The sequence below is a fragment of the Barbatula barbatula genome, assembly GCF_947034865.1.
Source record: "Barbatula barbatula genome assembly, chromosome: 2".
Lineage (NCBI taxonomy): Eukaryota > Metazoa > Chordata > Actinopteri > Cypriniformes > Nemacheilidae > Barbatula > Barbatula barbatula.
The window spans coordinates 21,658,718-21,679,489 of NC_136767.1; the positions used below are offsets into that span (position 1 = coordinate 21,658,718).

Below are 20,772 nucleotides of genomic sequence, written 5' to 3' on the forward strand. Positions count from 1 at the left end.
ACAGTATATAAATGCACTGTAGGCCTACTTTATGAATTATTGACCCACGTAGGTCACTGGCAAACCCAGCAACTTGAATCCTACACAGAATTTTCCAATTGGAGAAATGTCACACATTGAGTTGAAATTTCAGATCATGCAGACTCCCACTATGATGACTTTGCCGGTGCAGGGGTAATTGTGATAAGGCCTCAGTCTTGGGATGACCTGTTTCTATAAAGCAACACTTGATACTTTACAATGGACGATTATCTGCAATATTCGTGCAGTTTTCGTGTGAAAGTGAGCGATACATCTGGTTCAACTTAAAAGTGAAGGTTGCAGTCATGGAGATGGGCAGATACCGTCAGGTAACGTAATGCGATGGGGATACGAGCCTTCGACATGCACAAGGATGTCGTCGTAAATGATAAAGACACAGGCAGCATACACAGTACCGTACTTCAGACGAGACCCTGGCTAAAAGAAAAGAAACAGAGAGACAAAGACCAACGCAGACGGAGACACGATACAACTCCACAACCACGCGCCGTCGCTTTGACAACGAGGAACGAAGAGGAGGGGCGAAGTAGAAGAAGAATATGGACGTGAGGGGGGTTCAGAGAAGGGGCAGGGTTGGTGCGGTTCTCCGAGAAGAGAAGTCACAGACTCGAAAAGCGATGACAAACGGGAAGCGTTTTTGAGGGGCCAAATTGGGGGCAGGACTTACACAGAGCAGATATGCCTGAATATGTGTGTGTACATGTACTCGTGTGTCAGACTACACGCTAAGAAACGAGGCGAAGGTGGGTGCTCTCACCACGGAGTTGTACTGCGTCTCACAGTAAGATCTTACTGTGAACTCCATGTCTTCCTCGTCTTTGTCCTTAGCTTGTTTGTCAGTTTCATCCACGTCCTTTTCCTGCAGGTAGGTGTCCTGGTCCTGAGGCATATATGACATTTCGTCCTTATTTTTAAATTCGAGACTCAATATCCAAGGGGGGAGAAGCAGGCCCAGGATGACCTGTCAAACAAAACAGAAGATAACGCACACACACAGGGCATGAGAGAAAAAAAGCACAACTGCTTTTAAGATAATAGTCTGTGACCATCACTCCAGTAATTGGACAAACAGGATCTGTTGAAAGTGGTGGTGAAAATCCTTGTTTTTATGTATTATGCTACAGTAGCACCTGTGGGATGTAAAACACAGATACCATCACTACGTCAAAAATAGAAGCACACAGAATATAATAAAAGAAGAAGGGAAAAAAAGGATAAAGAAAGAGAGTTTTATGAGCCCTATGCAGCATTTTCAGGGGCTCAAATCAGTTTGAAACCGTGTCTCAAACCTGACTGTTGCAACCGGGTCAATGCAGAGAATCTGCTAAAATTATCCTTCTCACCAACGGGCCATCATACAATTAAAAAAAAGCCCTCACTGACTCTCATGATTTAGCTGCACATGTCAGTCATATCCTGCCTTTCATAATCAAAATGATTTTACCTTTCAATACTAATTCTCTTGAATGTGTTTTTATATAGGAACTATATTATCTCTATTCACCAGCAACACACATACAGGAGCAGAAAGATTACAGCCAATGAATCCTCACTCTACCTTTTAAATAATCCAGTTGTTTTTCCTCTATCCGAGTTGAACTGTTTTATGTATGCATTTCTTCCCTCGCCTGAATGTTAAAGGGACAATTCACCCCAAAATATTTTTATTTATTTATTCCAAATCTGTTCAGATTTTGTTTTCAGCAGAACACAAAGAGCTGAAGTAGAAAATATATTTTGTAGAAAGTTGGTATACACCCTAAGAAAATGGTGCTTTATAGCACTAAAAGTGGTAATTTGCTTGTGATCATAGGGGAACCCCTTTAAGTGCTATATAGCACCATATCTTGGTGCTTCAGGGGTTCTTCAGAGGTTCTTTGGGTTGATCGAACCACTTTTTGGGCTATATAGCACCACTTTTTATAGTGTATATAAAAACATTTGACTTCCAATGTATTTACACAAAACCACTGAGACATTTCTCAAAACATCTTTTGTGTTCTCCAGTAGCAAGAAAGTCATACAGGTTTAGAAGGACATGAGGATGAGTAAATGGTGCAAGTTAATTTTTTTTGGGATAAGCCCAAAAAACTATCCCTTTAAGGATTTTTTTAGCACTGTGAATTTAATTTCTTCACATCACCAGCGGTTGTTTGTCGCTTCGCACCAGGTCTTCTTGTCAGTCTGGTGTCTCTTGAGTAAAAAGCTCAGGTCTTTGAGCCAATTTCACAAACCCATCTGTTCTGCAACATCAAAATGCTCCATGCAGGTTGACGGACTCATGATGAGGGAGCAAGGTAAATACGAAAATGATGGATTCACCAATAAAAACGTCATTAAATGTTACTTCATAAAGCTCTTATTTTGGTACTCATCATCACCAAATACCATAACATGGGTATCAAAGTTAGAGACCACATTGAAAATCTTATGTTATTTTCAGGCTTTTGATCAACTGAAACAAAAAAGTTGTTGTTGATGTAAAATAAAAAAACAATGTATAGGCTATCTTTGAGAAAACAAAATACTGCGAAGTAATTGATGCTACTATATGTCATGTTTCTATCTCAGGTCTGACCTTAAGGCCAGAGTTCTTGCGCATTCGCAGACGTCCCATCCACATGTCAGTGAGGAGCATCTGGCTGCAGGTGTGGGCGATGAAGTCCCTGTGCTTGGCGGCCACAGCCAGCTGCAGACAGGTGGCATTACTCCAGTTCTTCAACTCGTAGGTCAACAGCTTCATGGCCATCTGTTCATCCTGCTTATAAGACTGATCAAGCAGCTCAACAGCCAGCTGACCAAACTCCCTGAGGGAAAAAATTATGGAATATCTTCATATGACATTCATATACACACAATCCTAGATTAACTAGTACGATTAAATAAAAAGACAGTGTCCAGGTATACAGTACATATACAGAGGTGTGTAGGACTTATGAATTTGATGAGCCTTTGTGGTCAATCTCTGTGGGTAACAGATGGCTTCCACATTTCCCAACCCAAAGTACATTCAGCAAACACAATAGGAAAGACTGGCAATGTTTGAATTGTTATGCAGGCAATCAAATGTATGTATGAGGCTCATGACAAAATCTCAAACAAAGCTCTTGAGGATATGGGCTTTAAAGGTATCGTATAAAATAAAAATTCAGTCATTATTTTTTCTTCAATTAATAAAACAAAGGCAACGTTTTGAGAAATGTCTTGGAAAAAAAGTGGTTTTGTGTCAGTGGATGTCAATGGGGGCCAATGCCAAAATATCTTCTTTTGCATTCTGCAGAAGAATAAAAGCCATACGGTTTTGAATTACATGAAGTTGAGTAAATGTTGAATGAATGTTCATTTTGGGGTGAACTGTCACATTAACATTTTTATATACCTTGAATTCTGGTTGAGCTCTTGTGAAATGTCATCCACCATGTCATTCTCAGAGGCTTCATGAGCCATGGCCTTGCAGAGCTTGCAGGCTACCAGAGCTTTAGCCATGGCCTCCTCTCCATGCTGCCAGAAGAACAAAGCCATCTTCTGCCGTTTCATCAGCACTGCCCAAACCATCAGCTCATGGAACGGAAATGGAAAGTGATTGATTTCCGGGTCATCCAGGTCAATGTCTACTTCCTCTTCCCTCTTCCGTGTGGTTTTCTGACGCCCTCGTCTGATGGGCATGTCATCCTATTAATGCAAATAATTTTTTATTATTAGTAGTATTATATTCAATGAACAAACCAATACTTGAAGCAGTTAATAAATACAAATAACTAATTAGATTCTTAAATTTTCCTACTTAGGAATGAGAAGTAATTAAACCTCTAAATAAAAGCTTAACATAATTGTAGGTAATTACAACATATAGAATGGATTTGTAAGACTTCTGAACATGCAACAAGAGGAGCTATTTCACTGCAAACCTTGCACTACAATCCTCTCTAATCAAACGCAAGCTTAAAGAAAACCATTTCGATAAATCTCAGTGGGGAGTTTATTGGAAAGCAACAGGCAACATGAAATTAAGAAATAAGTCTCACCTCCATTCCAAGCAGCTTCAGGGCTTTTGGCTACATCACAAACAAACACATATACAGGACAGAAATAGCAGGACCAGTTAGATTTGATTCTTACCATTTCAATTTTTTTCCTCCTGCTACACATGAATTGACACACATCACAAAATGTGTTTCTAAAAGCACTGCATGTCTAATGAGAAGATGGGATTCTTTATGCTATGCAGCGATAAATTTGGTTTTGTCTCTGGTGGCACTGCTGATGTCTGATCTATTTTAAGCCTCTACTTTGTTACGTGTAGAAAATGCGCATATACGCATGCAAGATGAAAATGTTCTCATAATATGAAGCGCATGCATATGCATATGCTCACACCTTTTACATTAATGCACCTGACAGATATCTATAGGTATAAAAAATATAAAATTTTAGTTTGTGTGTTTGCTGAGAATCCGAACCATGACATTGAAAGTGCCGTGTTCCATCAACTCAGGTACAGAAAAATGCACGCATTCAAACATCACATGGTACAGCAAAGCAATCCACTATTTTAGATCAAATGTTCTTGAGACACTGGCATAATGGAGCTGAGATATTTCATCTTTCTCCTACCCTTACTTAACGTGTCCGACTTGTGTTTTAGATCTCTGAGCTCAGAGGTGCTAAAATGTGAGAAGATTTGATATCATCCAGGTGTCAGTGGCTTGAGAATTTGCTTTGGCCACTGTTTACACTGCGAAGTATCTGCAGTTCCACGTGTGAAAATAAAATCCCTGCAAAAAATGTCACGTTTGCGTTAGTTCCATATGCCGCCTCTTGGCTGCACCTCTGATGGAAAATATTCTCTTTACCCCTTTTCCCAGGTGGGTCATGCTGATAAAGGACTGAGCAAAGAACATTACAAATTTCCTTTGGAAAAATGTTTTCATTTATGGGAGAATAACCCCCATGTTTAAAAAACTGTTTAGGGGAACAAACATTTAAATTGCACGTGGGAAATACAGCTACAGAAAATATAAGTACAATAACATACCCTCTTGGGTCCAAAAAGGTTGTGATAGAGCGTACGAAATCTCTTCCTTGTATAATTGCAGCGATAGGCTCCGCCCATGAGGTATTCGATGACTAATCCAATGTCAATCAGACTGATGCGGTAATCAGGCGGAAGGTTACCCTGAATGAAAGAAGGTTACTTACAGCGACACCGAACAGCAGCCAACAGTCATGGCTAACAAAATGACAAACGGTAAGGTCAGATACGACCAGCTCTCACACCAACGCACCCATACACTCTTAATCCACAAACACACTGACATATTGCTAGAAGGAATCAAGATAATTGAAGAAGATTGGCTGATTCACCTTGAGGTAGATCCAACTGAACCCTGGATATTCTTGCTTGGAAAGAACACACAAGGTCAGTGAGACAGAATCATATCAAAGGGACAGGCATGCCCACCGAGACCAACCAAGTTATCATTCAGGACTTGAGTCATATTGAACTGACTGTAAGGATTTGCCTCTTTACAAAGCAAAAGCATGTGTGAAAATGAAAGAATGAAGTCCAATAATGGGCTGGACTGAGAGGTAGCAGGGGATATAAAGCGATGGGGGAATAAAGACATATGATAACTCAGTTGCTAATTCAATGAGTCACGTTTGCCAACATAAGTGAGCTTTATCAATTAAAGACTCCTTATAAGCGGTTAAAAATGAGGCTTGACAACATGAAGACAAAATGAAGACCTAACATACCTCCTTTCATTAGATCTCCAGGCCAAATGCCTATTAGCAAAAAGATTTAGCACATTCAACATCCTGCATTCAGCTGTGGTTCTTTAATGATCAATGCAGTGGATTTTCTGAGCTACACTAATCATTTTAACCTCAGCAAATGTTACAACATTCTTTCGCTGGCTGATCGGAGTCAGAGAAGGAGCTCCAGGATATTATATTGTACAACACGATGTAACGTCCAAAGTCTCCATGGACATACAGAACATGCTCTTAAATGCCCCATAATGAAAAGTTGAAAAACAAAGATCAGACTAGATATAAAATTACAGTAAAATCACAGTCACACACTAATTTAACAACATCGCATTCTACTTGTAATGAGTCAGTTCTAAGAAGGGATTAACATTTTTGGATATACCCAAATGTCACTTTAAGACTACAAAAATCACCACAGCGTACAATGAAAACAACCAAGCGATCCACTGAGTCTTAAAAATGCACTAACAAAGCGTACTTAAGACAAAAACAGACTTTAGGAGAAAGACACCAATCAGTCTGACCATTTAATAGTCTCAAAATCACTAAAACAAGCAGAAGACACGGACAGAACCAAAGCAACTAATTGGCCGAATTTTTCTGTCACGCTAGGAAACAAGAAAAAACCCCTAGCTAAATATACAACAAAAATCTAAGACTAATCTACCACCTACACACACACACACACACGCACTCTGATTTACATATCCATCCACACACATGCATACACAGACATTCACACAAATGCATACAGAAGCACACATCCTCAGCTGCATGCATGATGATTTCTTACCTTTTTCACATCTCTGACAAGGTGGTACAGGGTGTTGGATGGCCCATGCCTCTGTTGCAGACAAACAGAAACACAATTAACCTTTAGCAAATTTACCGCAACACATTTTTCACCTATAACATCTTAACATTTCCAGACGCGTTTTTAGCTTAAGGGTCCGGTGTATGAAATTTAGCAGTATCTACAGTAGCAATGAGGTTGCAAATTGAAAACCAACGGCTAACTCCCCCCTCCCTTTCGAAGCACTGCGGTGACTGAAACAGAAGATGTTGTCACGTTTTCAATTCTTTCTTAAATTAGAAACTAACTAGAGTTTGTCAGTCTATTGCTACTGCAGAAACAACATGGCAAATTTCATGTCGGGGCTCGCGTTGTATGTAGATAGAAATAGCTCGTTCTAAGGTAATAAAAACATAACGTTTCATTATGTAAGGTCTTTATACACATCTGAAGACAGTTATGTATATTACATTTCTGTCAATAGTTCCTCCAAAAAAATTACACACTGGACCTTTAAATCAAAGTGGCATTACAAGTCATTTAAATCAAATTTATATTAAAATGATTTCATCATTTGATGTCTCATAAAATGATGTCAAGGTGACATCATTTTATGAGTCACCTCGATAAAATTCAAGTTTAGGTAAAGCTTGAATTTTGAATGATCTTGAAAAATACATCATTTGTTAAAGTTACATAACACAACAAATGTATTATTTAACACATCCTTTTTGGGAGTGATATGACAAACCAGGGAGGTGTACTAAAGTGAAAGAAGTAGCTGATTTACCGTATTATAGAGTTCCTCGAGTCTGGATAGCGTAAGAAAGCGATGCATGCTCACTCCATTCTCTATCAACAACTTCACAAAGTCCACTCTGTCCAGCACCAGAGCATCCAGCATAGACTGTTCTAGAGAACCAACCTGAGCACACACAAATAAAGCTCACACGCTAGTACAGACATTGAAAGAAATCTTTATTTCAACCATGATTTTATTTAATAAATTAACAATAGCAATAAAAACACAGCCTGCTACCATTCAAATCCAATAGCGTATGTAACTTTACTCTTAGTTATACAGCTTTTACAACTAAATAAATAATCACTCAAGTTATCCATAATGTATGACTTTATATGTATTTGTGCTCAGAGATTTGTTTGTGTGAGTGCATATTGCCTACAGGCCATTGCTGTCCATAAATGAAGATCTGGCTGCGAGCGATGTCAACTCTGTTCCAGGCCAACGCCAGACTCAGCTGATCGGGAGCTGATGCATTGGCACCTGGACAGAAAGTAAAAAAATACGTACATGTTACAATGTTAAGGAGAAAATATAAAATGACAGATGTTAATGCACATTAAACACAACCCAATTTTTAGACTGATATCTTGAAACCCCACACTTCATATGAGTAGAAATCCTGAGGATTTCCCTGTCTTTACCGCCACAGAAATTATATAATAGAAACCGTTATGTGTGTTTAATGGGCTGAATCTAGATACAAATCATAGAGGAAAGCACTCTCCACGGTATCTAATATTCTACTCTGCCCCTTACATCCTGCTAATAAAACCTTAGGAACAGGACATTTGTCTTTACTTGATCTGCCCTTATGCTTCTACATTCACATTTATGAGTGTAATCTTTCCACACACAGTTCATTAAACAGACACCAAGGTGTTGTCTAGGTGTCACCATGAATAAAGCCATGTTTGCATGTTGTCTGGAAAAAGTGCATATCCTGCCTGACCCCTTTTATGCTGCTTTAAATCCCAAATTAGGATGTAAAGCTTATTTATTTACAATTTATATTGCATCGAGCTCTAGCAGACGTTCGTTTTATGTTTTCTACGATACATTATCATAAATGTTGATACATTCTGGATTTGTTAGAGAGTTGCAGGTGTTTAAAAAAGATGTGAATGCATGCAATGGCATTAAACATGCCAGATGTTCAACAGATCTACATCGTCTCATCACAAGTAACCCAGAAAAGCCTTCTTGCATAGCTAATACAGAGCTAATGGTAAAAGGGTGATGCATAATTACACGTTTCTTCAAAAATCAGTAACCAGCATACCATAAATCTGTGGAATTTGCATGCAAATGATTGGCTTAGCATATTATAAAAACAATAAACTAAAAAGCATGCATTTAAAAAAAAACAACAACATATTTACATATACGAATGTGAAGAACTGTAAAAATCACATGCCAATATTTGCTGTAAAAATAACCAAATAAAGATCATTTAAGACATTGTGTAAGATAATAAGTGTAAAGCATGCAGTAAAACCATCCCTTTATAATAATTTGACAACGTGTAACTGACTTATTATTGCCTGTGGAAACTCAAATATGAAATATTGACTGCTCTTTGACTATACACGGTGTGATATACATTTCCTATACAACCATTAAAGAAATAGGAGCTGGGGACTGACTGCTTAAGTAAATCATACTTCAGATGATCTTCACAGTACTATAAATTATGTAGAAGCTGTGTTGCTGGGTTTTCTGAGCAACACATTGAGCTTTTGGAGGACAGAACTTACTGAAATTCACTCTTTTGATATGGATTTAAAAGCAGGTCTTAAGAAGCATAACCAGCAAATCTCATCTAAGCACCACAAGTCCTGTTGATCTTTTGATTGCAGGTACTGAAATACTGAAGTTATTATGTGGTATGTGGAAAGTGTTTGACCAGAACTCTGGGTATCTGTTCTGGCGTGGAATTTACCTACAGGTATGTGAAATATAATGGACCTCAGGGAATGGGAAACACTTTGTTTTTTATTACAGGAGTTAACCAGCAGTTCCTGGAGAACGCTGCTGTGGATGACCTTGAAAGACGCATTAAGGGCCTTCATTGTTTTATTATAACACCCCCACCCCCCACTTATTGTAGTTATTACCTTTTAGGAGAGCTGTTAGAATGGCCAGATCAATGTCCTGGTGTCCTTCTGATCCCATCCGGAATACTGTTATCTAAGGAAAAAAGATCTATTGTTTTGAGCAAATCTACATGACTGATAGGGATAAGCTAGTGACAAGATTTAAAGGAATAGTTTACCCAAAGAAACATCATACAGTATGTGTCTAATGAAACTATGGGGAATAAATGAATTTATCATCGTGAAAAAACAAATGCTAAAATATTCCTGATAACTCCAGTTTATGTACCATGCAAAAAAGTAATCCTAGTTAGGAATGACATGTGGGTGAGTAAATGATGACACAATATTTATTTTCGAGTGAACTATCCCTGCTGACTGGAACATAGAGAGCAACACAATGTAGGCATTGTGATAACATATAACATGGAATGGCAGATCTGTAATAACTGCATCCACACATATGAAGGGCACCTTGCAGCTCCATATGCGACGCGTGTGTTCTGAATTCCAGAACACTTATAAGACTGTGGACAGACCATTAATCTAAAGCCTGTCATTTGAACAATCCACCTATCATTCAATAGCCGTTTTCCATCTGCACTTGGTGTGGACTAATGAACTAATCTGTGGAAGTAGAAGGATTGGTTCAGCCCACCGTCAATGCTGTTTTCATTTTCATCCGTGAAATTATAGCACATCCAGAGTGTGTAAGAGCTTTATAGGAAGTGGTGACAAAGAAGGGAATTAGAGCAGTTCGGTGTGTTTAAATGACTAAACACATAATCCCTCAAACTGTCTTATAGTTTGGAACCGATGCGTGAAGTAATAGGTCATATATTTATGTGTCTTTGTGTGCAGAGGTTCTATGAAATGTTTTGGCTGTTGAAACTGGAGAGTAAATGGAATGTGATGGTATCGAACAAGCACTTCATCTCTTCGTCTCTTCTACAAAGAGCTTTTTTGTTGGGCAATTACTGAAGTGACTGTTATTGATGATCTTGTGACTATGGAGGTGACCCAACCGTCATTGTGTGTGTGTGTCAGAGGATTATTGACCTATAAACCATGTCTCTTTATATGTCAAATGAATACTTATCCTTCTGAACTGGGGGACAATATTGAGATAATGTAGTAATGGTTGAATTATTCATATTTACAACCATTTTAGTGTAAAAAAACAATTTAATTGAAGGGACATAATTTAGTCACCCTCTTGTCATCTAAAATCTGTATGACTGTTTTCTGAAGTACACAAAAGAAGATGTTTTAAAAATGTTGGTATCCGAACTACGGCAGAATATCTGTTGACTTTCATTGGTCCATACAATAGAAGTGAATGGGTTCTGGCGTTGTTTGGTTACCTTACTATTATTTTGTTTCCTTTATGCATGTGTGCAAGCCTTTTTAATGCACAAACTCAATACACATCACTCAACCTCAGCAGCAGAGAGATTCAGACAGTGATAGATGTTCTTTCTCAAATTTCATATCCAAATTCAAATCACAGCCAAACTATGGGACATGCCCGTGATTTATGAGCCCGCAGTGGCTGAATAGAGTAGCTGGATATTTAAATACACTTCATGTGCCTCACAGGGCATGTTTTAAACACAACCGCTTCATCTAGAACCCATCTAAGCCTCAATCTTTTCTGAGCACATGTTAAGCCTCCTCAGTGGAGTAATATGCGCAGATGTCTTTACAGAGATACTTGACATCTGCCTTGGCCAGATTGTTGTCTTCACATGCTTCAAATCTACCTTCATCTCCCTTTTGGCCAGCAAGTCCCAAATATTATGCTTTAACTACCTCCCTATTGTGTATTATCCAGTGATAGTATTTTAAAAGGCTGGTAAAACATTAAAGGCACCAAGGTGAGGCTTCATGCTCTAAGTGCTCTTTGAGTCACCTTGACAACAACAGTTCATGTGCTAGATTGCTGCTCAAAATTCATAACAATCATTCCACAGACTCATAACCTCAGGTTCTGTTAACAAAGTATCTGTGTGTACACAAAGCACACACCGCACACCCCTGGGGCTTATGCTTCTTAAACACCAGGCTTAAGTGTGTTAAGGTTCACCCAAAAACAAAAAAATACTGTCATCATTTCACCATCATGTAGTTAAAAACCAGTATGCAAATCTTTCTTCTGTGGAGCACAAAAGGAGATATGTGTCCATTCAAGGGGCGCCAATGCTGTCAGTGAGGGCCAGTCAAAATATCTTTATATAAAGGTTTTAAACGACATTATGATGAAAGATTTCTATTTTTTAGGCAAACTGCCCTTTAAAAGGATAGTTCACCCAAAAATGAAAATTCTAGAAAGAAAATAAATATTATGGGAGTCAATGGGGGGTGAGATCTGTATTTGGTTACAGAACATTCTTACAAATATCTTTCTTTGTGTTTAGCAGAACAAAGAGATTAATACAGATTTGGAACAATTTCATTTTTGGGTGAACTATCCGTTTAGGTTTCATTTAACCAAGTGTATTTCTGCTCCGCAAATCCCAGCCTCTACAGGTGTGTCCTGACTCCTGACCTGCTGCATCATTGTCTTTTATGGGACATTTGCATCAGTCAGAAAACCCTGCAGTGAGTAGTGAAAATATCTTAGTCTATCAAAGGGAGCACGTCTTCCTTCTGTAAAGTTCATTACAGTGAGAAGTGTGAAATCATAGCCAGCAGTATGAATGGTTAAGCACCATCCACATATATATCATATTTTGTACTCTGTTTTTAAATGTGAGGTGACATTAGCTCTTTTGCACTGCCTACAGTATAAATTTATATTTGCAATGCAAGATTGTCTCCTCCGCAAGGTATACATGATACATGCAATGCTGTCTTACAGCTCGAAGGGGTATATTAGGAGGCAGCATTATTAAGATGCCTGACTTTTGGAACAGCCTTTCCATTTGAAGCGATCCTGTTAGCTCCCCCCAAAAAACTGCAGACATAGGCAGCTCACTAGTTTTGGGAACAAAGTTATGGTCAGGTGCACAGATACAAGTTTTAGTGGTCTTTTTATCAGCCATTTATACACTTGCTTTCTTGGTTGTTACTTGTTAGCGAGCATAATTTCTTTTAAGTCAGACATTAAATGAATATGATGAAACTACAAAGAGCACGTCTGCTTGGACATTTCCGCAACCGCAGTGAAAATTGTTTTATCAATCACTTGTCAAACCCTCAGCAAGGAACAATTTCTAATTAAAATAAGATGGTCCATCAGAGTGGCGTTTACGAGGGAGTGGAATGTGAATGTACGTCTAAAAACAAGATGATGTATACTGTATATCCAACACTATGCGGCTCACACTCTCGTGCTGTATGGGGGATTGCTTCATGCTTCAATGACCCAGGCCTCCGGGCAAACATTCATCTTAGTTATCAGGGGTGAAATTCTCTTTATTGTCCCTTCCTCCATACTTCCAGCCCAGCTTTTTCTCACACCATCTCAGGTCTTACTGTTGCACGACATCTATCAGGGGTTTCAATGTAATGAAGAGTAAGTGTTTACATTTTCCATGGGGAAATAAAGCTTTGAATGGTTTATTTAGAGTTGCACGTGATAAAGGTTGGTGATTAGAAGTTCTCCAAGCAAAAATAGATGCTTCTGTACATGACACATTATCCACAGCTAAAAGCAGAGTTTTAAAAGTCCAAATTAGCGTAAAGTGGCTACAGCAGAGGAACACTTTATGTTTGGGTCCACAAACATACACATTCAAATTATTTACTGTGAAAAAAAAACTGCCCCACAGAGAGAGCTGAAGGTGCTTAAGTAAAGCAGAATGAGAGCAATACATAGAGAGGCTGTCAGTCTGATTAATGGAACCATCCCTCCCATCGGTTGCGGAAACAAAGACCTCCACAGTTGAAAAGAGATTAAGAATGGAATTCAACCCCGCACAAGAGAGGGAAAGCTTCCTGCGGAGAAGAGGAAAACACTGACATAATGCGTCTTTTATTTGTCAAGTGCCAATTAATCTCACAGCAGGCAGAAATACTGAATCACTTAAAAGAATCGAATCTTATAAAGCTTTGATTAATTGTTGTTAGCTGCCCCCTTAAAATCCGAGGAGAGTAATCGGGTCATGTACGGAGAGGCTGGAGGTTGCGGAAGCCTGTCTTGTTGAGTTCAGGTTAAACATCTGCTTGGTTGCTTCAAAGGAACAGGGCTGAATTAAGTCTCCCTACAGATCTCATTATCTCACTGCTGACACAGTGTACGAGGCAAATTATACAAAAAAGAAACGCCTTTAATGTGCTAACAGAAATGATTCACATGTTTGTTGGATCTAAACAGCTTCTGTCACAACACAAGCTCAACACAAGTGGAGCTTTGATTCATTCTATATTTCAGCTAATTTTTGCAATCAGGATCCATTTATATGGTTCAATATAAATGAAACAATATTTCAAAACAACATTTCATTCATTACATCAAGGAGAGTACAAGAACGTGAGATTTTCGTTTTTTAAAGTAAACATCGATATGTTCTTTTGATTTAAATATAAGGTATGGATGTGTCGGCATTAGTCTGATAAAACGTTCATGTGGTAACATGTTGAGCTATTACTGTCAGCAAAAAGGTTATAACTTTACCTTTTCCATCACTGGGGTTTTTGTACCTTTACAGGTATAGATGTAATTTTTGGGGTACTATTATGTACCTTAAAAGGTCCAATGCAATATAATATACATAACAGGTGTTTATACAATATACAAGAGGTGTATAAAGACCTTACATAATGAAGCGTTTTTATTACCTTAGAATGAGCTACATACACCGCGTGTTCCCTCACAGGGAATTCACAATGTAGTTTCTACAGTAGCCCTATACTGCTCTACAGAGCATGTTTTATAAATACATTATCTCCTTTGGCAAAGAAGCAAAAAAATAGGATATATTAGTCCTGTGTAAGCCACCATAGTGTTTCGAAAAGGAGAGCGGTGGAGTGAGCTGTTGGTTGCAATTTGTAAGCTCATCGCTAGATGCTGCTACATTTTATAAACTAGACCTTTTAAGGTACAGTTAAATATTTCGCAACCATAATATTTAACTGGTACACAATAGGTCCTTGGTGTACAATAATGTGTCGTATACACGTAAAGATACAATCAGGAATTTCTAAGGGTACCACCACAGCGTCAAAAAAGGTAAACTTTTCTTCTGGAAAAAAAAGATTTCTCACGAATTCTCACAAAAGCATTGACAATGAATGGCACATCCAGCACATTCAACACTTATTTCACAGTAACTTTATGATCCCCCCCAAAATTAAAAGCATTTGTTTTAATCAGTCATGGAAATTCTCCCATTTGCTCACCCTCAGTGGGAAGTACAGTACAGTAATGAGAGGACAGAAGATGTGATCCAGCAGTAAGCTGAACTCAGGGTTCCTACACATTTATTATTTTGAAATTCTATACTTTTCCAGACTCAAACATACAGACTTCTCTGAAGATTTTTCAGACCATATACTATATAACATCTGAAAAAAGTAGTGGTTTTTCGAACAGGAAAAATCATTGCATAACAACTTTCTTAGTCCTTTATTGGATTTATCAGCAGCTTTACGAGACATTATTCAACGCTTATACCCAAGCGATTTTATCAAGTCAAGTTTTACTTTAACTTCAACAGCTCCAGGCACGTGAACAAAAGCGCAAATCTCATTGGTCGGCCAGTTTTTTACGTGGTGTGTCAAACCAGAAAATCGAGCCTGAGGCGCTTTTTAAAAAAAAAGAGCTTTGACGGCAGGCGTTTTGCGCATCCGTGTGCACACTCACATTGGCGCCCTTTGTTTAGTCACGAGGCATTTAACGTACCGGTATGGACAAGCCTTAATATTGTTGTTTTAATAGGCTAAACACAACCAATAAAGGCACCTGAGTCAAGGCCATACAGTTTAAGATGAACTAGTGAAGGTCCGGTCATGTTTTTGTCTTGTTTCAGCCTTTTATAGTTTTCATTTCATTTGATTGGACAATAATCCTCGGCTTCCTTCATTTGATTGGCCAACTCAATCAGAGAGCGCTGATAGACAGCTGAGGTAGACCTGGGGCATGTTCAAGTTCAAACCGGTGGCCAACATTTTGAACGACACGTTTCCTGGAAACGGTTTGCAACGGGGTTTGAGATACGTTTTCTCTTATTTGGTGGGTTTGTCAAGAATGTCAACCCAAATCAGCAGCAACATGTATATAACCGGGGCTGCATGCAGTCCAGATCTGAGATCAGTTATCTAGGCGTTTTTTATCACGTGCAACATTGGCAGCACTAAGTACAGCTTTGTCCTTTTAGTCAATTTTTTCACAACTTTTATTGCATACCAAGGAAAAACTACCCGGACGTTGGGGACCTAAATGGTGGGTACAGCCTTGGGCTGAACATGTTTAGTCGAACAGTTTTGGGAGACCAAACTGCAAAACATCCTATCACAGCAAACCATCCTCCAGCAGATTTTGTCCAGCGCCAATCTTTTGGCAGCTCTCTAAACATGCTCCACAACTTAATAAAAAGACATTTATTATCAGAAATTCTTAATTTAATATTTTAGAAACCCAAATAGTGCAATAGTCTGGAAATTCATAATTTTCTCCATACTCAATTTTCTAAATTCCATACTAATCAAGACCTGGAAAACAATCAAATATAAATCCATACTTTTCCAAAACGCCTAGAAACCCCGTGAACTGTGTGTGTACGATATGTGTGAAATAACTGCAGTGGTCTAAAGATATCCGAGTCACACTAGGCCCCATACATTCGTGCTGTTCTCACATCTGCCAAAATACCAGTCACACTGCAGACGCCCCACTGAGGATAACCATCAATCCATTTACACACTGTGTGCGTGTGTGTGTGTGTGTGAGAAAGTCAGGGAGTTGTGCAGAGAATACGACATTCCACACTGTAATTGAATGGTGCGTTTGTGTTGGTATTTTTGCAATTCTGTGCTTGTACATTTAACATTTCTTGTCTTTCAGATTTTGCTGCATTGTGTTGCAATTCTGTGCTTGTACATTTAACATTTCTTGTCTTTCAGATTTTGCTGCATCTCAAAAGCCTTGCAATCTTACTTGAGTCATACTCAAGTGGGTGGCTTGTAAACCAAAGCCAATGTACTTTACTGTAATGTGTGGTCCTCACGACTAACTCTCAACAAATCTGAATACAAAGCTGAATATGTGCCAATATATAAATAATACAAAAACTAAACAAAAAAGTAAACAGTCATATGGTGTGTGGGTACAACAATTCATATTTGAGAAAGTTATCTTCATAATGAAGATTAACACGGTTACAGCTTCACTACAGCCTTTTGGAAATGCATGCAGAAACAACATCGAAAAACAATGAAGTTATACAATGAATTTATTCAAACAAAACAGATAGTGTGCACAAACATTATGCAAAATCACAAGTGCACATGCATGAACAATGACTACAATAACTAAAAGTTGAAAGAAACTATTCACACAAAAATCACAAATCAAGGATGTATGACAAAAATTAATGACCCTACACTCTTAAAAATAAAGGTGCTTAAAAGGTTCTTCACAGAGATGCCACAGCGGTTCCACAAAGAATCATTTCTTTCTTACTTTTTTATAATCTAAAGAACCCTTTTTCGCCACAAAGGAAATTTTGTGAAACAAAAAGGTTATTCCGATGTTAAAGGTTCTTTATGGAACCAAAAAGTTCTTCTATGGCATCGAAAAACCTTTTGAAGCACGTTTTTTTTAAAGAGTGTATAATCAGAATACACAACACAACACTGAGATTGAGAACGATACAAAATTTATTTCATTAAACATACAGTGAAATTTATATTATAAATATATGCATGCGAATCACAGCAAATAATTACTTATTTAAGATATTTCAATCACTTCTTTCCAACTTTCTCATGCTGACGTTGAGGTTGACTGTGTTTATTTGAGATCATTTTAATAACTTTTAAAAGTAAATGGCTAACAGGGGAAGGATAAATCTGTCTGAAAGCTTTTAGATGAGAGTGCATATGTGACTGCTTGAAACATGTTCATGAGCTAAATGGTAAGTGCACTTTAATTGAAGAACTAAACAGAATTATGGTGTTGTCAAACTGATACATAATTTAGGGGAACAGTAATGCAAAAAGTCATTTTCTTAATCAGATTTTTTGTTTAACGTAAATCTAACAACATACTTAAAATGGAATAAGATAGATTAAGAAAATACTTTGTTTTCATAAAAGACCTTAGTATGGATGAGATATGTTTGGAAATGTAACAAATTGAATCTATTGCTATGCATTAACTTTAGAAATCTTTAGAAAGATTTCTTGTACTTTAGCATTGCTCTGAAAACATTTATTTATCACCAGAACCAAAATTAGCCAGTTGGGTAAAACTTTGGGGAAAACTTAATTCAATAGACATTCTCAGGTTTTGACAATCTTTATTTAAACAATTTTATTTCTCAAGGTAATTTCTCTTGTTTGAAGATAAATGATTACTTTGCAGAAAGAGCGTTTTAGTGGGAGAATTAGTAAACTTTACTTTCTGTTCACCAAAAATCTTTGACATTTGCGTGTGTGGGGTGAGAGATAAAGCAGGCGTGTGTGAAAGATGCTAACATTGAGAGATGGTGACAGGGCCTGCGGGGATCTGCTTCACGTGGACTGCAGAGGTAGTGACATTTATCAGCTCAGAGTTGAAGGGGCCACTTGATACGGCCTCTCTGACTGTCCAATAAAATAACACCATGCTGATTTGGTGAGGAATGCGTGGCAGCAGAAGATCTCCCCCATTCAAAAAATTCTAAGTAGCACAAAAAGCCTCTAGAGGAATCTCTTTAAATCTGTTATACTGTATAAAGGCCTTAACACAGGGACTAATGATTGGGATGGACTGTAACAGTAGCTTTTTTGGCGCTTTAGACTCACCAGTTCTTTCTTCTTCATACACTCCATCAGAATGATGAAGAGATGCTGGGCCTGAGTCCGGCTGTATGTAAACGTCTTCTGTATGGTGACTAACAACTGGTCTCTTAAAGATTCGTTTATTAGTCTAACATCAGAGGGAAAGAAAAGAATATTGAAGAAAACAATTTACACATTGAGCATTTTCTAACTTTATAGTTCCATTAAAATTTTACGTGGTATTAGTTCTATCTTCATAAACATGTAGGCCTTCAAAAAAATCTATTTTCTTAATTAGTTTTTCCACTAAAAAATATACCCTTTAAACCACATAATTTGAATTAGGAACAAAAATCATCTAAGACAAATAGATAGATTTGTATTACCCATTGGCAAACTGTATTGCTTTGTTTTGAACACAAATCTCCTTCAGTTCTGTTTAAATGTAATTCATGATATATTACCTCTAAAATAAGTCTTAGAAGTGAATCATAGCAATTTGGATAAGTAAATTAACGGTTGTAGGGTGCGCTGTATCTGACGAGAGACCACACATACCCGCCCTCCTCTGAGTACTTATGGCCAAAGGCCAGAATGTCAGATGCCCGTCCACTGCCATCACACACCACCACAGGAACAGGAGGAGTATCTCTCAGATACTCCAGCACGATAGAGATCACATTAGGACCCCCCTCCACTATCAGAGCCACCACTGGAACACCCTGTCCAATCCCTGTGGACACAGAGGAAAACACAGACAGAAATGTGAGAGATACGGGAATATGTGTGCGTTGTGGGGAGGTTTTAAAAAGGAAGACCGATCACAAAGATTAAAGGTGAAGTGTGTATTTTTTATCTTCTTTTAGATGAAAGTGCAGAGACGACTAAGACAGTCTGGTTTAGGGTGACTGCAGCGTGAACATGCTTGAACGATATCAGCATCTGGCTAAATCAATGGTGTGAGTTTGGGGCTGGACAAGGTACTGAATAATAAGGCATCAGGGTTCCTACACATTTCCATTTCGAAATTCCATTTCCAGACTCAACCAGACTTCCCAGAAGATCTTTCAGACCATATTTAACAGTGACGTATTAAGACCTCATGGTGCCCCGCATCCACCCACCTACATACACGCAAGAATCCAATCATTTAAAGATTTACCTTTATATTAAAACATTTTATAACAATGAAACTCAGCAATTTACAATATACTATTTTACAAGAATTACACAATAACATGACACTTTTGTAGAATAGAACACAAAAACAACTCTTAAGTATTTTTAGCAATAAGGCTCACTAACAACATTTCACAAAAGTGGGGATACAGGGACAGACACATATAAATATATATATATATAAATATATATAAAACCAATGTATAGTTTGCATGTATGTATTCACATTAGGGGGACAATGGAACAATGTACAGATTTTCAGGACATTGGGACTGTATTTCACCAAAGTGACATTCCCCAGATTACAATGTAATTTTATTTAAAATAACATGAAACGTTATTATTAATATTTTAACTGCTAGAGAGATGCACCGAACAGACGGGTTTCATTGCACACACAGCGGTGTATATTCTTCTTAAAGACTCCTAAGCGATCACATAAGTACTGCGATAAAAGTGTACTCCACTAAAAAGTACACAAATGAATTGATTGCTAAATAGTAATGACAACGTTCTTCAATTTCACTTTATTTCTGACGCTTGCCATGTATGTATATCTGATATTTATCAGTGCAAATGTTTGTCGCCACTACAATAATTCGCTCTGCCCCGTTCCCGCTTTTGTCTGTTTGAAGCTTAAAGTGTACATGAAAGACGACTAGCCTTAAAACACTCAATTGTGATTAGCCAAATGTTAGTCCACTCAAATCTATGTAACAAAGCAGAGGTGTGTCCAAAAAGTGCGGTGCCATTTTTATCTGAAAGTGGGTGACTTAAGTCTAAAAAAAAAGTTCTTATGTAGATTTATACATTTTTTATTTTGTAATGCTGGTTTAGTTAGTGCCCCTAAAGTCTTGGTGCCCCTTGGCACTCACCAAATTGCCCATATAGTCAATCCGCCGCTGCTCTGTATGACTTTCTTAATTCCACATAAAATAAAAGAAGATATTTTGAAGGATGTTGTTAACTGGCACCTATTCACTTGGGGCCAGTGCTGTTCGGTTACCAACTTTCTTCAAAATATCTTCTTTGTGTTCTGCAGAGGAAAGAAAGTAATACAGGTTCGAAATGACTAGAGGCTTAGTAAATGATGACAATGATATAGAAATTAAATATTTGGGTAAACTATAACTTTATCTTCACTACGCTTTCGATCTTTG

General features: G+C 37.9%; 1 protein-coding gene across 6 annotated transcripts in view; it reads right to left on the minus strand.

Moving 5' to 3' along the window:
- Window positions 1-20,772, minus strand: part of trpm3 (transient receptor potential cation channel, subfamily M, member 3) — a gene marked incomplete at both ends in the record, with an annotated part of 110,066 nt that overhangs the window by 9,855 nt on the left and 79,439 nt on the right. For 3 of the 6 annotated variants that reach the window (XM_079477626.1, XM_079477625.1, XM_079477627.1), the window contains 2 exons: window positions 16,886-18,581; window positions 18,992-19,166. In XM_079477626.1, the coding sequence (XP_079333752.1) occupies window positions 18,353-18,581; window positions 18,992-19,166 (404 nt within the window). Of the gene's footprint in view, window positions 1-799; window positions 1,004-2,620; window positions 2,850-3,421; window positions 3,715-4,067; window positions 4,098-5,077; window positions 5,219-5,406; window positions 5,443-6,610; window positions 6,662-7,400; window positions 7,536-7,794; window positions 7,896-9,529; window positions 9,603-16,885; window positions 18,582-18,985; window positions 19,167-20,772 lie in introns of those variants that run through there. The other 3 variants (XM_079477622.1, XM_079477623.1, XM_079477624.1) reach the window with 3 other exon arrangements.